This window comes from Mobula birostris, chromosome 12 (assembly GCF_030028105.1).
Source record: "Mobula birostris isolate sMobBir1 chromosome 12, sMobBir1.hap1, whole genome shotgun sequence".
Lineage (NCBI taxonomy): Eukaryota > Metazoa > Chordata > Chondrichthyes > Myliobatiformes > Myliobatidae > Mobula > Mobula birostris.
The window spans coordinates 68,511,902-68,535,734 of record NC_092381.1 but is presented as its reverse complement, the minus strand read 5'-3'; the positions used below and the strand labels follow the sequence as shown (position 1 = coordinate 68,535,734).

At 38.4% G+C, this 23,833-nt stretch overlaps 1 protein-coding gene across 5 annotated transcripts in view; it reads left to right on the top strand.

Moving 5' to 3' along the window:
* Nucleotides 1-23,833, top strand: part of swt1 (SWT1 RNA endoribonuclease homolog) — a 155,500-nt gene that overhangs the window by 14,483 nt on the left and 117,184 nt on the right. For 4 of the 5 annotated variants that reach the window (XM_072274004.1, XM_072274003.1, XM_072274001.1 and 1 more), the window contains exons 2-9: nt 41-140; nt 7,120-7,221; nt 8,605-8,678; nt 10,562-11,927; nt 14,103-14,168; nt 16,933-17,059; nt 19,230-19,331; nt 20,044-20,232. In XM_072274004.1, the coding sequence (XP_072130105.1) occupies nt 60-140; nt 7,120-7,221; nt 8,605-8,678; nt 10,562-11,927; nt 14,103-14,168; nt 16,933-17,059; nt 19,230-19,331; nt 20,044-20,232 (2,107 nt within the window). In that variant the 5' untranslated portion in view covers nt 41-59. The remainder of the gene's footprint in view (nt 1-40; nt 141-7,119; nt 7,222-8,604; nt 8,679-10,561; nt 11,928-14,102; nt 14,169-16,932; nt 17,060-19,229; nt 19,332-20,043; nt 20,233-23,833) is intronic. The other variant, XM_072274002.1, reaches the window with a different exon arrangement.

Below are 23,833 nucleotides of genomic sequence, written 5' to 3'. Positions count from 1 at the left end.
TTTTATTCTAATAATAATTTGGTACTTTTTCCTTTTTAAGATTCTCAGGTGAAATAAAGATGACAAGAAAACATTCAAAGCACAAGGGAGAGAAGGATAAATCTCAATCAAATTCACGAAGGCACACCCCCAACTATTCTGTAAGGAGACTTTTTACTTCCATTTTGTTTTGGTTAAAATGTCATCATTGCATCTTCCTGCATTCCGTGCTTATCCCACCAGCTATGCACCTCCTAATCAAAATTTGCATTTTCTTTAACTGAATGCATTTGTACCAAATTTTAAAAAAATATGGTACTTTTATCTTCTTAGGCCCTAATGTTTTGTATGTTCTGTAAACTTCAACTAGTAACTTTCAGAAATGTGATCCTACAAATATCAGCAAGTCAGTTCTAGCAACTCTTTCTACTTGATGCATTAAATGGAATTGATCACATTCAGTTTGTCTTCATTTTCAAGTGTTGTTGTAGTCTTAGTAACTACTTTGCCTTATGGAGGTAATGTGACATTCCAATAATTGTGATTTTAAGAAATAAAACCTTTTTGTGTAATTTTTTTTACATTTTAAGTTATCTTGGATAGGAAGGAATTTGTTTTGAAATGCATCTATAGTTGGTGTGAAGGTTAAAAGACATAATTCTTTTTACTTTTTAATATTTCGAAATAGACTTTAATCATGAAAATAAATGCAGTGGATTCAGGTTAATTGGGACACATCAGGACGAGTGCATTTTGGTCCAATTAAACGGCTGCCCCAATTAGCCAAAGTTTCTTGAAAAAGGTATAAAATTAACAAACTACCATTTAACTGAGTAACATATTATGTATTTAAATGAAATACAGAACAAATTACAGCACTATCAATACTATTACAGTACTATAAAACAGTATCAATTCCTAATTGTTATTTACAGAAGAATTCATCCAGTGTACCTGTACACTGCTGCGTTCTTTTGATTGACTGTAAACTAATAAAATCAGCGCGCGCGCCTAGTGTAGATAATGAATTGCCTTCATACAATGCTATCAGTGACTGCATCCTCAAAATCTTCATTTCTATTGGAACATGCAAGATGATGTCGATACCTTAATTCTTATTTCCTTACTCGTTGAAATAGTGAAATCAGCAGTCAGGCAGCATCTATGGAAAAGAGTACTGCTGACGTTTCAGGCTGCTGAAGGGCCTTGGCCAGAAACATCTACTCTTTTCCATAGATGCTGCCTGATCTGCTGAGTTCCTCCAGCACTTTGTGGGTGTTGCTTGGATTTCCAGCATGTGCAGATTTTTTCTTGTTTGTTAAGTAGGGAAATCATTTCATTTTCACTCCCAGCTGTTTGTAGCATCTCCAAGCCTGAATGCTTGAAACTTCAGTGATCAAAACAGTTCTGAATTGTCTTTTTTAAAAACGCAAACATGAGGAATTCTGCAGATGCTGGAAATTCAAGCAACACACACCAAAGTTGCTGGTGAACGCAGCAGGCCAGGCAGCATCTTTAGGAGGAGGTACAGTCGACGTTTCAGGCCGAGACCCTTCGTCAGGACTAACTGAAGGAAGAGTTAGTAAGAGATTTGAAAGTGGGAGGGGGAGAGAAAGCCCCCTTTCTCCGCCAGAGAAGCAGGATCTCCTAGTGGCCACACATTTTAATTCCACATCCCATTCACATTCTGACATGTCTATCCACGGCCTCCTCTACTGTAAAGATGAAGCCACACTCAGGTTGGAGGAACAACACCTTATATTCTGTCTGGGTAGTCTCCAACCTGATGGCATGAACATTGACTTCTCAAACTTCCGCTAATGCCCCACCTCCCCCTCGTACCCCATCCGTTATTTATATACACACACATTCTTTCTCTCACTCTCCTTTTTTTCCCTCTGACACTCTGACTATACCCCTTGTCCATCCTCTGGGTTCCCCCCCCCACCTTTTCCTTCTCCCTGGGCCTCCTGTCCCATGATCCTTTAATATCCCTTTTGCCAATCACCTGTCCAGCTCTTGGCTCCATCCCTCCCCCTCCTGTCTTTTCCTATCATTTTGGATCTCCCTCTCCCCCTCCCACTTTCAAATCTCTTACTAGCTCTTCCTTCAGTTAGTCCTGACGAAGGGTCTCGGCCTGAAACGTCGACTGTACCTCCTCCTAGAGATGCTGCCTGGCCTGCTGCGTTCACTAGCAACTTTGATGTGTGTTGCCTGAATTGTCTTGATGCTTATTTCTCACTAACTATCAGTGACAAAAAAAACTGCTTTTTTAACACAGCTGCACGCAACTGACACTATATAAAAACTCCAGGTATGGTGTAGTGCACGACTCTGATGCTAGTTAGAAACTGTCTCCTACATAAGAACATAAGAAATAGGAGCAGGAGTAGGCCAGCTGGCCTGCCAAGCCTGCTCCATCATTCAACAAGTTCATGGCTGGTCTGGCCATGGACTCATCTCCACCTTGCCTGTCTTTTCCGCATAACCCTTACTTCCCCTACTATGTCTCTTGCCCCAATTAAGCAGTTTAGTGTCCAAAATAAACGAAGGAAATTCAGACTATTATCTAGATTGGTTTATGTTCTCTAAGAGTTATGCCAAATAAGTGGCTGCTCCAATTAACCAGAATCCACTGTATACAAAGAAAGAAACGGTGCAAAACGATAAAATCTTTACATTCATGGTAAGTACATTTGATAATATAAACTTTAAAGAGAAAAGGTACAGACAAACATAACACCATTGCCACTCATGTGACCCCCCCCCCCACAGAGGTGATGCACTCTTTGTTCAAGGAGGTTTCCCCCACTCAACTTAGCCCCTCAATGTGCAGTAGCAGAAGGAGGTTATACTGTGGTTCTTCCCCGCAATCTTAGCATTGCTTCAGTGCATCCCTCACCAATCCACTCCAGCCAATTCCTGTTACTCGCCTTAACTATTCCGAACCAGTCCCCAGCACCTACAGACAGTCAGGCTCGACATTGGATCGATTGGGCCAGCTACTGAACAGTATGGCCTTGGTTGTCCTGCATTTGACTCTGGCTCTTGATGCTAACTTGAACTGGTCACAGATGCTGATCAATCTGTGAACTGACCACAGCATCATCCATGTACATGGAGGTTTTGACTTTTGTGTTTTTGGAGAGCACAGCCATTATGTACATGTGATATCCTGTGGAAAGCTGATTAGGCAGGCATGTACCCCTCTGTCCTGTACTTAGATAATAGTATCCCTGAGTAGCATGAGGCTGTCAGAGATTGCCCTCCCTGGTACAGCATGGGTTTGGTCTGGGTAGATCACCTGTCCCAGAGCTGACTTGTCCCAATTGGCTATGGTTTTGGACCAGATTTTTTTTTTAATTACACGTTCAAGGTAAAAATGGGTCTCCAATTCCTGATGTCTTCCATCTCTCCTTTCTGCTTTTTGATGATTTCATTTCTCATAGAAACTGACAAGCTGCCAGCCAGAAACATTGCATTATACACTTCCAGCAGGTCAAGGCCCATTTGGCCCCACAGAGTCTAGTAGAACTCTACTGGTAAGCTGTCACTTCTGGAAGTTTCATTCATGCCAAGAGAATGAATGGAGCCAGTTAGCTCCTCCAAGGTCAGTGGCTGATCTAGACTCTCCCTTTTGCGATTGCCTAGCACCTCTGATCAAGAGAAGGAAGTTCTGGGAGACTGTGCTGTCTGTGATCTTGCTGTCACACAGACTGACATAAAAGGATCTGCAGATCCTTAATATATCTGTATGTAAAATTGTTACTGAGCCATAGGCTTCCTGTGGACCTTTTGGAAGAAGCGTGAACATGTCTTGTCTTGCTCCACAAAGCAGATCCTGGATCAGAAGGTGATCCTGGAGGATTCAGAGGCAAAGAGCCCAGCTTGTCTGTTCTTCACCTCTTGGAGTTCCTTTCTCATATTCACCCGCCTTGACTGCAGAGGAGAGGTTGATGCAAATCTCTCTGGGTGTTATGCAGTTCCCTCTGACTGGCCTGCATTGGTGCTTCACATCAACTACAAGGAGTCACCCCCTTCCCCCTCCCCCACCACCTCTTTGGCCTCGATCATAGAGAAGCTACCTCCTGGTAGCAGAATACGCAGACCGGATGTGCTCCTCTCATTTTCACCCTGACCATAAAGACAGTCCCTGGGAATATCATCGCGTCCACCTCCCTTTGTTGCAGAGGTGTGGCAGCCTACACTCCTGCAAAAAAGTGTCTTTGTTATTACAGCTTCAAGAAGATCAGTTGTAATTCTTTCACAACTTTGTATTTATATATCCATGTTAATTCTTCTTTGTTAGTCATGCCCCTTCTAGTTGAAGATTAATACTGTTATTTAAGGAGTTTCCCCCTTGTATTTTGTTCACACCAAGGTTAGGCTGATTGTCCTATGATTACCATTTTCTTTCTCTTTAATCAGTGATTTTACTTGACCATTTTTAGACAGGAAGAACTGAAAAAATGCTTGCTGCTTGCTTTTCCTTAACAGAATATCAACTTGTCTATTTTTAAAGTCACTAAGCCTCTTAATTATTATTATCCTAATTATTTTTTATCCATTCATTATTTTACCCGCATTTCTGCAATGTTCTCTTGTTTGACAAGTCAGTTGCTTGGCATACTATGTTTTTTTTGTCGTAAGTATTGTGCCAAGAAACAAGAAATTTTTAAAGTAAATTTTGCATTCAATTATTTTTCGTATAAGCTCTCAGAGCAAATTTCATTCTGTATCAAATGAGGAAGTGGACCAAGGAATAACAGATGGAACTTAACCTTTACGTGTGAGTTGTTGCATTTTTGGAATTTAAACCGCGGTGGGACTTGCATAGTAAATGACAAGACCCTGGGGAGTATCGTAGAACAGAGATTTAAGGGTTCAACATAGGTAGACAGGATAAAGAAGAAGACATTTGGCATGTATGGACAGGGCACTAAGTAAGTGCAGGAGTTGGGATGTCATGTTACAGCTGTACAAGATGTTGCTGAGATCCCACATGGAGTATTATTGTAGTTACAGGCACCCAGTTATTGGAAAAATGTACTTGGGCTGGAAAAGTTGCAGAAAGGATTCTCAAGGATATTCACAAACAAGAGAAAATCTGTAGATGCTGGAAATCCAAGCAGCACACACAAAATGCAGAAGGAACTCAGCAGGCCAGGCAGCATCTATGGAAAAGAGTAAACAGTCGGTGTTTTGGCCTTTTTCCAAAGATGCTGCCTGGTCTGCTGAGTTCCTCCAGCATTTTGTGTGTGTGTTTCTCAAGGATATTACTGGATTGGAAGGCTTAAATTATAAGGAGAGACTTGGTGGGCTTGGACTCCCCCCTTCTCTTCTCTCCCCCTCCCCCCACCAGAATGTCGGCGGCTGAGGGGTGACAGAGTTAAATGCTGTAGAATCATAAGGGGCATAGATAAGATAAGTGGTCACAAACCATGGATTTGGAAGTCTAAAACTAGAAGCGAAAAATTTAAAGGGACGTGAAGGGCAACATTTTATCACAGTGCATGGTGTTACATGGAAGGAACTGCCGGACAAAGTGGTAGAATTGTGTGTAATTAAAATGTTTAAATGATGTTTAGACAGATTCATGGTTAGAAAAGTTTCACTAAGTGCAGGCAAATGCTGGTAGCTTGTGTAAGTGATTTGTTTGGAATGAATGAGTTGGGCTGAAGGGCCTCTTGTATGTGAATCACAGTTTGTGATTTTGTTGCTGTCAAATTTCTGGGTAGTAATTCCTGTTACCCAAACAACTGATGCAGGAATCGTCTGTACATGTATCCCAGGGTCTTCCTGTTCTATAACACTCATCAGGGCCCTGCCATTCTGTGTGATACAGTCCGGATTAATTTCCAAAGTGTATCACTTCACATTTGTATAAATTTAAGTTCCATCAGCCATCCTTTTGCCCATTTTCGAAGTTGAACTTGATCTTGTTGTAACCTTAAACTTCTTCACTGTCCATTATACCTCTAGTTTTGGTGTCATGTGCAAACTTACTAGTTATGTTACCTATACAGTATTGTACACAAGTCTTAGGCACATATATATAGCTGGTGTGCCTAAGGCTTTTGCACCGTTCTGTATTTGTCAATGTGGTGCAGAGAGAGAGTTTGTAAATCTGGCGGGAGCAAAGGATGTTGGGAATAGCGAAGGTGGAGTGCCACGGGAGGGGTGTAGGACAGGTGGCAGAGAAGGAGTGCCAGGGCAGGTAATGGCATGGGTTCAGACATGCCCAGCCCTGAGACACCAGGCAAAGTTATTTGATTCCTGACAACTGTTTCATTGATCACCACAGAATGTGTCTCTGATGCTTCCCACTCCCTCCTGTCTACCTTCCCCTTGATTCCCCTCTCCCTGACCCTTCCCACTCTCAGTCCACGCTAGAGACCTATATCAGAGTCAGGTTTATCATCACACATATATAAAGAATTTTTTTATATGACCACAGTACAATGCAATACATAAAATTACTACAATACTGTACAAAGGTCTGAAGTACCCTATATATCTCTTATCTATCTCTCTGTAGCACACAATTGATTACATAATCTCCAATCTAAAAAGCAAAAGGGAATTTTCAGGGCCCATTGTATATCAAATGTATCCAACTCAGTTTTTAGTAAACTTCAGATGTACTTAAATTAAAGAGCAGATGTTAGGTTATCAGCCTGATTATCATGCTAATGACATTAGCACTACAGGCAAGTAGATAATCTAAAATTTGGCAGTGTTACTATCTGAGTGACATAAATGTTTGTTATTACAGTGCTGACTCTGCAAAGCCATATTTCTTTGGTATTAATGTGAAACTTTGGAGAGTATGTTTGCATTTCAGTTCTGCCTCCTTTAGTTTCCCTTCTCATTTGAAGCTAATTGTTCATAGTCAGTTCCAGTGTTGACAACAAATGCTTCAACTCAATTCAGGTAAAGTAAGCAGCTTTTCCTTCCAAAAAGATATATCTGGATACCTCACTATGAAATAGTGTTTTTTTTCTAGGTTGGGGTGATGGTAAATTGATCTATTGGTTCATTGACTCTGCAATCTATCATTGATCTTTTCTACTCTGTTCCACTGTCTTGCTCTTTAACTGATCCATGTTCATTCTACCCAAAAACCTGAACAATTATTAGGGAGAAAAAAGCAAGATTGAGCAGAAGGCACAGTATAGTGGAGGGAGTTCATTACCAGGACAATCTTCCTTATCGCCATGCACAGAAAAAAGAAGAAAACTGGTGAGCTTTTGCACATATTTTTTGATATTAATCTATCAAATCAGGCTTCATGACAGTTTGCTGATTCATTCCATAGGTTTATGAACCTGAAATTTTTTTTTGTGCTAAACTGCACAGCATACAACATTGAAGTACAATGATAATAAATGTAGCATGAAAGAAAGTTAGTACACCCAACTGCCAATGGTGGCTTATTGGTAAAGCAGTTGGAACTGTGCTGCTTACAGCCATGTCCTTGTGGTAATCTGGACGATATTTGAATTAACATCAAAGTACGTGGAAAATGAAATGATTAGATTGTGAACCACTTGCTCCTGCTCTGCCATTCATTAAGATCAAAACTGATCTTGTACCTTAAGTCAATTTTCCTAGCCAGCTTGCATATGCATTGATTCTTATTTTACTCACAACATAGAAGGCATTTGGTACCAGTGAGTTTATGCAGATTTGCAAAGCACTTCCGTTGGTCTCATTCCCTTATTTCCCTGCCATTATTCTCTCTATGTCTATTGACAGATTTTGCTGCCATCCACCTATATCAGGAGAAATTACAGTAGCCAAATACAGTTGTTAGCAGGTCATAGAAATGTAGAAGAAAAACAGCTCCTGGGATAAATGCATGTTGTCATAGGGAAAGTGGACTGTATCCAAGATGAGTTTTAAACCTGGGTATCTATGTGGCAACAGCATTTACTCACATCACCCTTTGTTGTACAGTTCCCAAGGCAAATTTGCCCATTGGTTTGGATGTCAAAATTGCAGAATACCTCAAGTATAATTCCACAAAAGCAATAAAACTACCCTTGTCTTCTGCACTTCATAAACTAGCACAGTAAAGATCTACTGTAGGTACACCCGTATTTAATCATTCTGTTCTATTAAACACACTATCTGGATATGTGTTTAATTGCTTTTTTAAAAATCTAGAATTATTAAATCCATTAATTTCCTTGTTCCCTTAAATACTGCTAGACTTATCAAACACATTTTCTTTCAATAAAACCATGTTGAATTTCTCTAGTCGTATAATGGTTGTAATTGCACATTGAGCAAGAATGAATTCCAGCATTTTCCTGAAGGCAATCTCAGACTAATTAACTTTTAGTTCTCTATTTTCTCTTTATTTCTCAAATGTCTGTATTAAATTTGTGATTTTCCAACTTACTGAATCTGGTTTCATTTTGTGTTGTTTCCATAAACTGCAGTTCTTCCAAAATTGCAAGATGTGATCTTGAAGAGCTGCTTGAGGGTTAACAAGAGTTTTGAAGGAACTCAATGGATTAGAGATGTAACTCTGAGTTTGTAATCAATATTTTCTATTGGGAAGTTATAAAATGTTCTGAATTTTGACCATCTTATATTGTATTATATTTTCTTCATTAGAGCCATCTGGAGGTAGAAACTCTAAAAACAGTGAAACGGTCCCCGGAAGATCAGGCAAAATCTTTCTGGCCCAGGTCTGTATTGGAGATATTTCTGGAGGTAAAGATTAATCAAAGAAAAACGATACATTAGTAGTCTAGCAACACATATCAAAGTTGCTGGTGAACGCAGCAGACCAGACTGACGAAGGGTCTCGGCCTGATACGTCGACTGTACCTCTTCCTATAGATGCTGCCTGGCCTACGTTCACCAGCAACTTTGATGTATGTTGCTTGAGTTTCCAGCATCTGCAGAATTCCTGTTGTTTACATTAGTAGTCTATATAGTTTCAATACAATTGGAAGTTTTTCTAGAAGTGTGATGTAATGTGAAATATATTCTGTATATCTAGGGTGCCTTATACCTTTGCAGAGTACTGTATTTATCAATGTGGAGCAGAGAGTGAGTTTGTAAATCTGGTTTTGCAAAGAATGTTGGGAATGGTGAGGGTGGACTGTTGCGGGAGGGGTGTAGGACAGCTGGCAGAGAAGGAGTGCTGGGGTGGGGGGAGAGGGTGTTGGTGGCATGGCTGCTGACATACCCAGCCCTGAGGCACCAAGCAAGATCATTTAATTCCAAACAATTGGCTAATTACGAAATGTCTCTTTGATGTTTATTGCTTCCTCCCCTCTTCCTGCCCCCTTTCCACTCTCAGTCCATAATGAAGACCCATATCAGAAGCAGGTTTGTCATCACTCACACATATGTCAAGAAATTTGTTTTTTAGTAGCAGTACAATGCATTACAAACGTTATTACAATACTGTGCTGAAGTCTTGGGCACCCTAGCTATATATATGTGACTAACACTTTTGCACCGTACTGTATGTACAGAAGTGTGAGGCCATAGCTTCCTGAAAATGGTGACACAGGTGGATAGGGCAATTGGCATGCTTGCCTTCAAATGCCACGGCACTGAGTATCAAAGTTGGACATCACATTACAGATGTACAAAGCTTTGGGTAGACTTTGAAGTACCGTATATAGTTCTGGTCGCTGTGCTATGGAAGGATGTGGTGGCAGTCAACTGGAATATCATGGCCTAATAGCTGTACTTTAGAGATTAATAAATGTTGGGTGTATTGTCTGGAATGAAGGAGACTGAGGGGTGATATTATAGATAACCAGTTGCATATTGGGGACTGCTTCACCAAGCAGCTTCACTCCATCCACCATGATCTCCCAGTGGTCAGCCACATCTCTCTACAGCTTCTCCATAACCAAGTCAAGGCTAACTGCAAATTAGAGGAACCATATTCCACCTCCAACCTGAGGACATGAATGGTGAAATCTCAAACTTCCAGTAGTGCTTCCATCAGTCCCTTTTCCTCTTTCTTTTCTCTTTTTCTGATTCACCTAGTTGCCAACATGCTAGCAACACATAAAATGCTGGAGGAACTCAGTAGGCCAAGCATCATCTATGGAAAAAAGTATGGTTGCTTTTTGGGCTGAAACCCTTCGGCAGGGTTTCGGCCCAAAACGTTGACTCTGCTTTTTTCCCTAGATGCTGCCTGGCCTACTGAGTTGCTCTAGCATTTTGTGTGTGTTGCTCGGATTTTCAGCATCTGCAGATTTTCTCTTGTTTGCTAACATTTCCCCTTGCCCACCTTCTCCATCTGCCCATCACTCACATACTCCTCCCACTGGTTCCCCTACCCTTGAGAACTTCTGTTACTGTTCTTAGATCTCTCTGTGACTGAATACAGTCCATGAAGTTGATTTTATGGCATTTGTACTGACATTTAAGTTCAGAAATTGAAAGTCTGTTTTAGACCACAATGATTTTTTGGTTCAGTAAGGAGTTGATAATATCCACCACAGTGGCCAGTCTATTGCCACAAGTCCAGAATGAAGGGAGGCAGCATTAAGCAAACATTGGAACTAAGATTGTTGGGGATTTTGTTTCTTGCTTTACTTAGATCAGCAGATTCAAGTGAAAAAAATAAATCCAAATCAGAGAAATACAAATATCACACTGCTTCATTGAAGTCATCATCATCTGATGATAAAAACACCAGGCACAAATTAAAACAAAAGAAGAAGCATAAGAAGCATTCACGAGAGGAAAGTAAGGAAAAAAAGCACCACAGTTCATCATCTACGAAACATGCAGCTGATACGTATGTCTCGGAAGCACAGCCAAATGAATTACAGAGATGTAAAAGATGTCAATCTTCCAAATTTTGTAAACATTTATTTAAATGCGAAGCAAAGCTATCATCAGCAGAGGTAGATCCTGAGGTGCTGAAGACAAAAACATGTGGCCCTACATATGAAAGCTTGCAGAATGATTTTCAATATTTTGTTAACAAAACATATTTTTTGAAAAAAGCTGAAGAGACTTGTGAGAGTGATATAACTAATCGTTCAACAATAGAACCTACAGGGGCAGCAAGCAAACTTACTTCATATGATAAACCTAGAGATCTTTTAAAGGAATTTGAGAGTAAAGAACAAACAAAAAATTCTCCAGAGTTGCAAGATGAATCTAATTATTCAGATACAGTGCAAAATTCTGAAGGTTCCAGAGAAGTTCTGAAAAACATTGAAGAATTAGGTGGTTTCAAAAATAAATCTCACCATATGAACTTGCATGAAAAGTCTAAAATATCTAAAAATGAGTTTGATGTGTGGAAAGTAACCAATGCACCTCTGAGACCTGTCAAAAATACAAATTTTAATGATGGTTCAAAATTTCTTGAATCTAGTTTTTGGGAGAAATGTAACAAAATATCTAATTCCTTGCGAGTGCTCAGAAAAAAATCTAAAACTTTGGAACGGGTCAGAGATGAAACCAGCACTGAAAGAACGTCTTCCCATTTGACAAAATTCTCAAAAAAATCTGGTGATGATTTGAAACCGTTGGAGGTGAAAAAAGCCAACATTTCAATTGAAGAATCAACAACCTCAGGAACAGATAACAGAGTGTTCAATCTCCCTAAAAGGCCATCTAATGATTCTAGAAGCACCAAATCAGTCAATGAAGGAAAGGAAATTTTGGAATATTCACCAAAACATGAGGCTTCAAATTCTCAGCAATCCAGAATCTTTCAAAGAACTGAAATACTTACATTTTCATCGAAGAACTCTGAGAATGCTGAGCAATTGAAAATGACAAAACCTGAAAAAAAGTTTCAAAGTTTTAAAATTGCTAAACCCTGTGTCATCGATGCACTACCTCAAGCTGGGTCTAAAAAGTTATTAACTTCAGATGGGAAATCTTCGGACAATTCTACAAAATCTACCTCTCTACTGCAGAATCTCGTATTGGCCCCACAACAGCTGGTAATGATACTTTACTGTCTTTATTTTGCCTCTTACACTATAATGTTTATTTGTGATTATATTAGTTTTTAAAAGGTTAATATAGTTAGAGGTAAGCAACAATGCCACTCAATGTACACTGGCAGATCATGATATTTTTCAGTGCTGCTCTTATACACAAAAGAAATTAAAGCACCTCACAGAAGCAGCTCTTTAAACAGACATTACTGTCTCATGATTCTTTTGCCTCACATTTATATTAAAGTACAGTGCCTATAAAAAGTAATTCCCTCCCCCCCACACATTTTCATGTTTTATTGTTTTACAACATTAAATCATAGTGGATCTAATTTGGCCTTTTTGACGCTGATCAACAGAAAAGACTCTTTCATGTTAAAGTGAAAAAAATGTCTCCAAATTGGTCTAAATATATTACAGTTGTTAAACATTAAATAATAGATTCACCCCCTTAAAGTCAGTATTTAGTTGATGCACCTTTGTCAGCAATTACAACCTTGAGTCTGTGTGGATAGATCTTTATCAGCTTTGCACATCTGGACACTGCAATTTTTCCCCTATTCTTCTTTACAAAACTGCGCAAAGTCTGTCAGATTGCGAGTGAACAGCCCTTTCCAAGTCTAGCCACAGATTCTCAATTGGATTGAGGTCTGGGCTCTGACTTGGCCACTCCTGGACATTAACTTTGTTGTTTTTAAGCCATTCCTGTGTAGTTTTGGCTTTATGCTTGGGGTCTTTGTCTTGCTGGAAAACAAATCTTCTCTCAAGTTGCAGTTCTCTTGCAGACTGCATCAGGTTTTCCTCCAGGATTTCCCTGTGTTTTGCTGCATTCATTTTACCCTCTACCTTCACAAGCCTTCCAGGGTCTGCTGCAGTGAAGCATCCTCACAACGTGATGCAGACACCACCTTGCTTCACGGTAGGGATGGTGTGTTTTAGCTGTGTGGTGTTTGGCTTACGCCAAGCATAGCGTTTAGCCTGATGCCCAAAAAGCTCAATTTTAGTTTCATCAGACCATAGAACCTTCCTCCAGCTGTCTTCAGAGTTTCCCACATGCCTTCTGGCAAACTCTAGCTGAGATTTCATGTGAGTTTTTTTACCAACATTGTCTTTCTCTTTGCCAGTCTCCCATAAAGCTGCGACTGGTGAAGCACCCGGGCAACAGTTGTATACGCAGTTTCTCCCGTCTCAGCCACTGAAGTTTGTAACTCCTCCAGAGTTGTCGTAGGTCTCTTAGTGGCCTCCCCCCTTGCACTGTCATTCAGTTTTTGAGGATGGCCTACTCTAGACAGATTTACAGCTGTGCCATATTCTTTCCATTTCTTGATGACTTAACTGTACTCCAAAGGGTATTTAGTGACTTGGAGATTTTCTTGTATCCAGCTCCTGACTTGTGCTTTTCAATAATCTTTTCACGGAGTTGCTTAGAGTGTTCTTTTGTCTTCATGGTGTAGTTTTTGCCGGGATACTGACTCACCAGCAGTTGGACCTTCCAGGTACAGGTGTATTTTTGCTACAATCAATTGAAACACCTTGACTGCACATGGTGATCTCTATTTAATTAATTATGACTTCTATAACCAATTGGCTGCACCAGTGATGATTTGGTGTGTCATACTTATGCAATTAATTATTTTGTGCTTTATATTTGTAGTTAATTTAGATCACTTTGTAGAGATCTGTTTTCACTTTGACACAAGAGTTCTGTTGATCGGTGTCCAAAAAAAAAGCCAAATTAAATCCACTGTGATTCAATGTTGTAAAACAGTAAAACACGCAAACTTCCAAAGGGGATAAATACTTTTTATAGACACTGTACATTTGATTTTCTGTACATTTAGTGGTTATAATGGAAACAATACTACGGATTGAATAAATATGCCTGCTTTATTTGCATTGTAATTTGTTGTAATTAAACAGGAAAGGATGTAAATATTCAGAAGATCAGTCAGTGCCAGTAGATATGTAAACCGAATTAATATTTCAGATGATAACTTTTTGTTAGAAATGATAAAAATAACACTAATCAGTTATAACTGATGAGAGGTCATTAATCTGAAATAGTAACTCCACTCATCCCATGCATTGCTTGGCTTGCTGAATATTTACTGTTTTTAGTATCTTAGTATTCTATCTTATGTAGTATTTTACTGTTCATCATTTTTCAATTCCCTGAAGGATTCTCAGATAACAAGTGAATTTACCACTTTACTAAATGATGCAGATATGGATACTGATCAAAAGGTGGGTGTTGCTTGATTTAAAATTAAAATCAGTTCATGGCTGGAGGCTTTGAATATATTAATTCCACTGATTTTAACAAAACACTTTAAGTCTGTTATTTATAGATTGCCATGTCTTAAGTGAGCAAATCCCCACACATTCACTTTTCATGCTCAGAAAATTATTGTGGTTAAAGTCATTAAAACTTTAAAAAAAAATTTAAATCAAATTGATGATTGCTTGAACTGTTACCTGTAGAAGATGTGAGGACAATCATTAATTTCTGTACGCTGTTTCAGATTTGTGCCTGTATTCAAATAGGCTCTTATTCACACATTTAAATCTGAAACAATTTAGCCCTTGACTTCTGCAGTAAAATATATGACACCTTTTGTTTTATATCTGAGGAGTATAAATGACTGCAGTTGATATTCTCAAGTAGTCATTGTTTCAATTACTTTTTAATTTTGCTTGGCAATTTTACAGCTAGGTGAATACGAAGGAAATTTGCAGGTTGTATATATTTAATGTAAGAAGTCCCAATATAAATCAGGAACACAATGGAAAAAAATTGTGTCTTGAAAAGAATCTCTTGTAGGAGATGCATCATTGCAAGGATTTCTGCCCCATCAGAAAAAAAATCTGCAACTCCCTTCCCATCATATAGCAAATTAGCAAGTTTATCTTGCTGGTCTTCCAGTTGTATATCAGCTACTCATTAATAAATGGTCTCAGCCTGAAACATCAACTGTTTATTCCTCTCCATATATGCTTCCTGAGTGCTGGGTTCCTCCAGCATTTTGTATTTTGCTCAAGATTTTGTACATCTGCAGAATCTGTTTTGTTTAGAATGTGTACTATATTTTCTTATCTTATATTATTCACAATTGATCTTCAGTTTGAGGTCATGCGGCATTTTCAGGCTGCCTCCAGCACATCCTCAGACTCTGTTGGTCGTTGGTGTAGGTCACACATTTCATTGAATGTTATGATGTTTTGATGTCTATGTAAAAACAAAAATTAATCTTTATAAATTGTTAATCTTTAACTTCTCATCCTTCCTTGGTAGATTAAACTTGCACTTCTGACATCATTCAGTGTGATGGCTAGTTGCATAAATCAGGATACATTTCTTTAAGACTGAATCTATTTCCTGTTCAGTTCTTCTTTTGCAGTGATACGTAACTTGGCTTTGTGAATGGATACAAATTTATTTGTCATTGTATACCATTGTGAGTCAGTGATGATCTGGAGTTACCTAGTAACCCTATTATTGAACTCAAATAATAATCATGTTCTAATTTCTTTTTGTTTAGTTTTGAAGTTTCATGTATATTTTTGTTTAGATATCAGTGACCAAGGTAATTAGATAATATTGTATGACTTATATACAGTTGTGTATACTGTGTATGGGACAAAAATGAAGTTAAATAGAATTAATCTACAGGACAATATATCCAAGGTATGCTCATCTATTTTAATTGCTCTATGAAGTAACTGTTATGTCTGATCATCCCTAATTTATCTACTTACTAATAGCAGCTATGCTTTTAGATACCAAGGCCTTAAATTTAAGAACAACTTTGTTAAGCTTCACTACTCTAATACACAATCCTCCTTTTCAAAATATTTGGTGAAATCTACTTCATCTGTTCCATTTCATCTTTTTGTGGCTTGGTGCTAAATTTTGTTTATAAATACTCCTGGAATGCTTTGCTATGTTAAAGATACTTTTATAAGTACAAGTCAATTTTGAGTTGGTTGTAAAATTGAGACGGTCATGAATGACTTGATGGAACAATGCAATGTTGTCAACAGTGCAAAATTAAATATTAATCTAAGCTCAATTTTCAGTTCAGTGATATTTGTCTGATTTAAAATTTTGAATCCAATTTTAGTTTAAAGAAGTTTTAATTTAAATAGGCAAATTATTCCACACTAAAGGGCAAATTGGTTGCAACTTGGCTCTAAGAGTTCATTATATAACATCCAATAAAATGTGGCGTTAGTCAGAGGCACCCTCCAGGGTGTGTAATCTTGGAAATATTTGTGTTATCTGGGGTTCCTCAGAATGAAGAGGTCTACAGATATAACAGTCTTATTCATGATAGATAAATTGATTAAGATTCCATTTGTTAAACAAAAAATAATTGTAAGTATGTTCCCCAGTTTCTATGATCTTTAGAAGATTTTTTTAAAAGAGGAGCACCTTGTTTGAATTATTTTAACATTTAATTCCCATCATTTATTAACCAAGAGGCACTTGTAAGAAATTAACATTAGAAACCAATTGGACATCTTTTCTTTTGATTTTAAACTACTCCTTCGGCTTCTGTGATTCTGATGGCCATTCTAATGCAAAATTTTTTGGTTGATTACCTTGTATCATGTTTTTAAAATGGATCAGTATGCTTGTTGGAAATATAAACACTAATTACGTGAAGTCTATTTAAAACAAAGGGTATTGTTTAGCAAACGTAATTAAAATGTTCATACCCTTATTTATTTTTCCTCACTGACAACCTTAACATTTGGAAAGTTTAATACTTGGCTATTAGTCAGTTTGGTGCTTTGTTTTCATATGCTTGGTATTAAGTAGAAGAATATATTTTAGACCATGGAACAATGTTATTATATAAATATGTATTAATTTAGGTTTTATTAAAGTTACAAAAATTATCATTTTAAAAATTTAGCAGTTGAATTTCTACCAAATGTCATATTTGCATGAATTTTAGTCTGGATCCATTTGCAGCGCTAAAAGATTTTGGTTTTCCCTTTGAAGATGGAAATAACAGAAGAGCTGCAAACAGCTCGTTATGAAAAAGTTTTGGAGGTAGAACTGGGGCAGAGCTATGGAGAATTGACGAGTATGGAGATAGATCCACCAGAGGAAGTTAAAACATTCTTGTGTAAGTATTCTTTTGCAATTTTTTTTTCCTTCTTCATCTTTGTCAACCATTTTCTGGAATGATGTTTATATTGATGACCATGCCTCTTAAAAGATCCTTTTATTGTAAACTGAGTATTTCACCTCTGATTAAAAGATGGTTTCATACAAGTTGACTGGACATTTTGTAGTACTTTCAAGTATGTATTAATGTTGGCTCCCATTGTGCACAGTGTTGTTTAGCCCCAGCAGGCTTAGCAATACAGGGGATGGGCCAGAACCTTTCAAAAGTTGGTTTGCAAATATTGACTTGCCCAAAAAGGTAACTGTTAAGGTAAAAGCTTGAATCAAATAAAGGGAAGGCATGCAAGTGCGGAGAAGCCTTTTGGAGCAGCCAGTTTGAAAGCGGCTGTGTTTAAGCTCTGAATGCTCTGTTTGTGGTCAAAATGCTGACATTTTTTCTGTGAGGCTTTGGTGAAGAGGCAGAACAAAGTAAGGTCTTTTAACTTCAATCTTCAGATTTATTGCAGTTGGGATGGCAGTTAGGGCTTGTCAAGCAGGATGTGGGAGACTGGGGAGGTTTCCAGTGTCCCTGCTAACTTCACCTGAGGGAAGTATGCCCACCCTACGCGTATATAAGATCTCAACAACCATGGATGGTGTGAATGTGCATGGTCTTTTTCCCAGGATTGGGGAATCAAGAACTAGATGACATAGAATTAAGGTGAGAGGGGAAGGACTTAATAAGAACCTGAGGGACAACGCTTTCACCTAGAGAATGGACTGTTCATGGAATAAGTTGACAAACGAAGTGGATGAAGTGGGTGCATCAACAACATTTAAAAAGCACGGGACAAGCACGTGAATAGGAAAGAGAGTGATGTGGACCAAATGCAGGCAACTGAATATAAGTCAGCTAATCTCTTGATCAGCATAAACTACTTGAGCTGATGAGCCTGTTTCTGACTCTACTTATTTTTCTAAGTACAATTTGTTAATAGTCCAGTGTGAATGATTAGGTTTACATAGGGAGCTTTCAAGAAATTTGGCCACCAGGTTAACTGATATTTTTATTGAGCTTGCTTAGCCCCAGTTTATTTGTAACCCTAATGTTCCTAAGTTAATTGTTTGAAGGTTAACTTGATCTAAATTAAAGGGAGTTTTCAGGAAATTTTGGCTGTATTTGTGTTGAAATTACTGGTACAGGTTAAATACCCCTGTTCCAAAATTCCAACATCCAAATTTTTTATTTTGAGTGCTGAGATTATGTCACAAATAGAACATTCCACAAGACCCTAGGAGGGTTTCCAAGTGATACACAGGTCTCTGTGCACCAACAGAAGTTAGTGAAAAATAGAAAAACACTGCATAAAGTGAAAAATTAAGATCTCAATTGTGTATCATCAGCGTCAGAGGAGACATATGCCGCTTAATGGTGTGCTGATCACGAAACAAGCAAACATCTATCATTATGAACTGAAAATTGAAGGTAATTTCTGGTTGCAGAAAGTTATGAAAAGGATTGCATTACATTTTTAAAGCATCTGCTGATCATGAAAATTTAGCACCAGAACAAGTCTGTGATGCTGATTGCTTTTATACCTTACATGAAACATTAAAAAAGTAAAATATAAATAAAGTGCACTGTAATCTTCTAATCAAAGCACAGCATCGTAGGTGGAAACATAAACCTGCCATTGTTTATTGTTCAACAGCTGATTCAAGTACGCTGCTTTTATTACCCTGCACACATTATATTTCCATTTTATTAATAGTATGTAATTTTTCCTGTTGAGCACACATGTATGATGAACAAGTGTAAGACAAAAGACTGCTTACAGGTAGCACATAAATTCAGAATTTGTAATGATGGCGATCCCAAGATATCTCAGAAAAAATCCAAAATCCTAAACACTTCGGGTCCCAAGGATTTCAGATAAGGGGTACACAATCTGTAATTGTATTTTGGCATGATAAGGCTTCATCTTGAATGGGACTTGATTCCATACTAGCTGTTTGCAGGGCAGTAATGGTAGAGGTTTCCACAATTGGATGTATAGTTTTAGAAAATATAAAGAACCACAATGTAGGAACTCAAATATTTTCTGTGCACTGTAACTGTGGAGGTTTACCTTAAACTCAAATGCATTACCTAATTTTCCTTTCTTTCTAAATTGTTTCTGATTGTCTAGCCCAATCAATTCCCCAGCCTGATATTCTCCTTGTGTTGGATACCAATATTTTTATCAGTCACCTTAACTTTATTGTGAATTTGAGAGACCACGGAGTTTCAGGTTAGTAAATAAAAGTTCATTGTGAAAATGCATGAAAACAAAACTGGTGTCAATGATTTCAGGGTGAGAAACATGAAAAATATTTTGAATACTTAAGGAATTGTTGAGGCCAAAGCATCAAAATTGGGTCTGCTGTAATTTTTTAATATTTGGAACTTGTAATCCAATTTGGAAATAAAAGCATTTTCATGCAGGCTTAAATCAAAAGTACCAATAATACCAATCTAATAAGGTATAACAAATACTTGCATACTGATACTGATCCAGCTGTATTTTCCACATTTAAATTTTATCTTAATCAGTAGCATTTGCAATTCAGTAATGAGGTAAAAATTTGTATATTTGAAAATAATTATATAGGTCATCAATGTGTTTTGTGGTTGAAGTAGCGATGGCATTTCATAATATAAATTTTATTTTTGGTTTGGTCATACAATTATATTGATTCAAAACTCAATGTTTTGAGTAACTTATGGAGATTTGTAAGTAGGCACTCTAGGAAGAGTTGCTGAATGTTAAACGGATAAATTTGCTGTTATGGGAAACTAATATTTAACACAGTAATCACTCTTGTAGTTCTCTGCATGTATGGGGTGGATGCCACTGCTGTTGATTATTTCAATGATAAAGATGTAGGAGATATTTCCTTTCAATTATTGCGATTCACAGTATGTATGCAGTGTAACTATATAATTAATTTCTACAATTACAGGTGTAGGTTTCCCAATCTTAGTTATCCCATGGGTTGTGCTCCAGGAACTGGATTCCTTAAAGAATGGAAAGCTATCTGGAGGTGTCAATCGCAAAGCTGTACCTGCTGTACATTTTGTTTATTCCTGCTTCAAAGGTCGGCATCCACACGTATGGGGCCAATCTATGCAGCAAGCAGCTCAAAAGTTCTGTAAGTAGAAATATAATCATTGTATCTGACACTGACCTCTAGGTCATTAGTGAATAAGAAAGAAAAATAAGTTTCAAGTTTACCTTGTAGTTTATTATAAGCCAATTTACTGTTATCAAAAACAATCAGAAAATACTACATTTTTTATTCTCGTTACACATCACTGTCCTATTCACTGCTTTTATGTCACTGCTCTCACATTTTATGTAACATTCATTTTCCGGCAGTTTTACCATTTTCTTATCTGAAGCCGTTTGAATACTGTTGGTGTTTGGATCCTTAACTGGTCACATTCCAAACCTTGTTTAGTAGGCAATTTTGATGTGTAAGCGAAGGTGATATCAATCTATCGATTACTTGGAAGTGAAGGAGAAAAGAAACGGGCTAAATTGTGTCCTTGCCTGACATGCAGTTGCAAACAGTTACTGAACAGAAATTGTTAGTCTGCACGTGGATTGAAATGCTTTAATTAAAAATGTTAAATCTTCTGGAAAAAGTTATGAAGTAATTTATTAATAGATATATTTTCATTTGATAAGTTAACATTTGCAGAGTTTTAAATCTTTCACTATTTTCCCAGTGACTGGGCTTGGTTGTTTTGTCTGCTCTCATTACATATGAAGAGTGTGTTTGGTTTCACTTTAAAATATGTGTATGTGCATCTAGCCAGTAGTGAGGCAACTATGATTTGATTTGTATGTTTGTTTCACTGTAGAGCACAGTTACTTTAGTTTTAAATTGTTGAAAATGCAGTTATAGTGATTTAAAGGAAGCTTGAGGCTTAGATAATTTAAAAATTTATTTTATTGCCAGGTGCATTTTCTATTGAATAAAGGGCAGCATAATTGATGAAAAATATTTATTGTCGATTCCTTCCGTTTATGTGTCTGTTTGTCCATCGTCGTCAATGAGGACCTCGACACCGTTATGATGGTGTTGAGACTAGCGCTTGATTTGGATTTAAGTGAGGGAGAGTTGCGCAGCATCTGCCTCACTCGTTCTTCCCAATTCCCATATGTATCCAGTGGCAAGACAGAGTCGAGACGGCTGGAGATGGGACTAGGTGCAGTGGATGACCAGGACATCTTCTGTGTTTCGTCCTGCTCTACACTTTCCACGATGCTTGCAGAGACCGCTTTCTTGATCATTGGACCTTACATTGGTCTTGTCCACTCAATCCGCAAGAGTCTGTCTTCACCTGCAGGGCTAGACAACTCCCTATCTCACTGAGGGTTTGAGACCTGTTGGCTACCCTCACCTGGTTTAGCCAGCTTGTCGAAGCCGTTGCCCGGGGTGTGGTCACTGTCGCATGCAAACAGCTACAGGGGGCCACAGGTGAGAGCTGAGTGCCAGGTGGGGACCAAAGGTGGACTAACCGCCTTGAAAAGGATGCAACATCTTCCCCCATCAGAGGTGCTACCCCTCCCTGACACCCCATATAATAGTTGTTCATTTATAACTAACAAGAAAGAGCTGAAATTGGACAGTGGCAATATGTGATAGGAACTGTAGGTGGCAGAAGTTTGCAAGAAACATTTATAATGCCATAAAGAACAACAAATAGACAAAAGTTTGCAGTATGTTTTCCATTATGTACAGCAGTGACCATACTTCAAAATATAATTTTGTTGGTTGGATAGAATATCCTATAGTGATTAAAGGAACTGGTTTTTTGTCTTGCTTAATGACAAAAGCATATGCTGGGAAGTAAACATTGATAGTATGTGTAATTTGTTTCAGCTTTTCCATGTATTTTATTAATGTGATTCTAGCAACCATGCTGTGCTGACTACACACTTAACAAGTTAGAACTGTACGTATTCACAGGATGCATTTGCAGAAACCAAGAAAGTGTAAAGATGTCAGCATAATCTTCAAGATTGGAAACACTTAAAAGGCTTGATGGAAGAGGTTGCTATGGAAAGAGATCCCCTGTTTAATGATGCAGGAAGAACTTGAGATCTATTACAAAGCACATTTGGCAGGAGATGGCTTACTAGATCAATTCCAGGAATGTTGATATCATAGAACGTAGAAATTTGCCTATTCTAGAAACTCTCTAAAATTTTCCTAGTGCATAGCTCTTTATTTTTCTAAGCTGCATGTACCTATCTAAGAGGCTCTTAAAAGACCCTATCGTATCCGCTTCCACCGTTGCCGCCAGCAGTGCATTCCACGCACCCGCCACTCTGTGTGGAAAACGCTTACCCGTGACATTCCTTTGGTACCTATTTCCAAGCACCTTAAAACTATGCTCCTTCATGTCAGCCATTTCAACTCTGGGAAAAAGCCTCTGGCTATCCACATGATCTATGCTCCTCATCATCTTATGCACCTCTATCAGGTCACCTCTCATTCTCTGTCACACCAAGGAGAAAAGGCCAAGTATACTCAACCTATTCTCATAAGTTATGCCCTCCAATCCAGGCAGCATCCTTGTAAATTTCTTCTGCACTCTCTCTACCGTATCTATATCCTTCGTGTAGTGACGTGACCAGAACTGAACACAGTACAGGTTTTCCCTGCCATCCGAAGGTAGAGCGTTCCTATGAAACAGTTCATAAGCCAGAAGGTCGTAAAGCGAAGAAGCAATTACCATTTATTTATATGGGAAAAATTTGTGAGCGTTCGCAGATCCAAAAATAACCTACCAAATCATGCCAAATAACACATAAAACCTAAAATAACAGTAACATATAGTAAAAGCAGGAATGATATGATAAATACACAGCCTATATAAAGTAGAAATACTTCTCTACAATCATTGCCTGCACTGTTCTCCGTAGCGAAAATCTCACACAAGCGCTCTCGGCCAAAACATGGTGCAAGCGCTCTCCAGTAACCTTTAAGCTATGAAGCTGCCAAATCATACCAAATAATGAATAAAAATACACAGCCTATATAAAGTAGAAATAATGTATGTACAGTGTAGTATCACTTACCTGAATCGGGAAGACAGCGCCGAGTACACTGATGGTGGTGCGTTAGGCTGAGTCGTCGGAGGTTGGGATGGTGCAGTGGCTCCCACCCTCCAGGCCGCTGACCAATACCGATCCACGAAGCATGCGGGGGTACAGCGGTGGCTGGGACACACCCAGCACATCTAAGAAAAAAGCCGAAATAAACAAGCTAATTAATTAGGTACCGCCCGGCATGTAAATGTCGACCCAGATCAGAGACAACGCAATCAATAATTGCCTCTGATCTGGGCCGACATTTACGTGCCGGGCGGCACCTAATTAATTAACTTGAATATTTTGGCTTTTTTTCTTAAAGATGTGTTGGGTGCCTCCCGGTTACCGCTGCATTCTCTGCGAATCGGTATCGGTCCATGCCCCGGGGATTGTGGTGGTGGGACACTGGGGTGTTGTCTCTTTCCATTAGGGCAGGCAGGTCATCTTCTTCTATGTTTGCCTGCCTCGATGTCAAAGGTCAAGGTTCGTCATCTGCTGTGGCTGATGTGGAAGGCTTGAAAAACGACAGTATGCTTGACTGCTAGCCTTGCGCATTTTTCTATCATACAGTTCTTTGTAAGCACTCACACCATCCTGTAAATATGTCCTAAACCGACGTACCCTTTCAAAATTAAAGTCGTACTTTT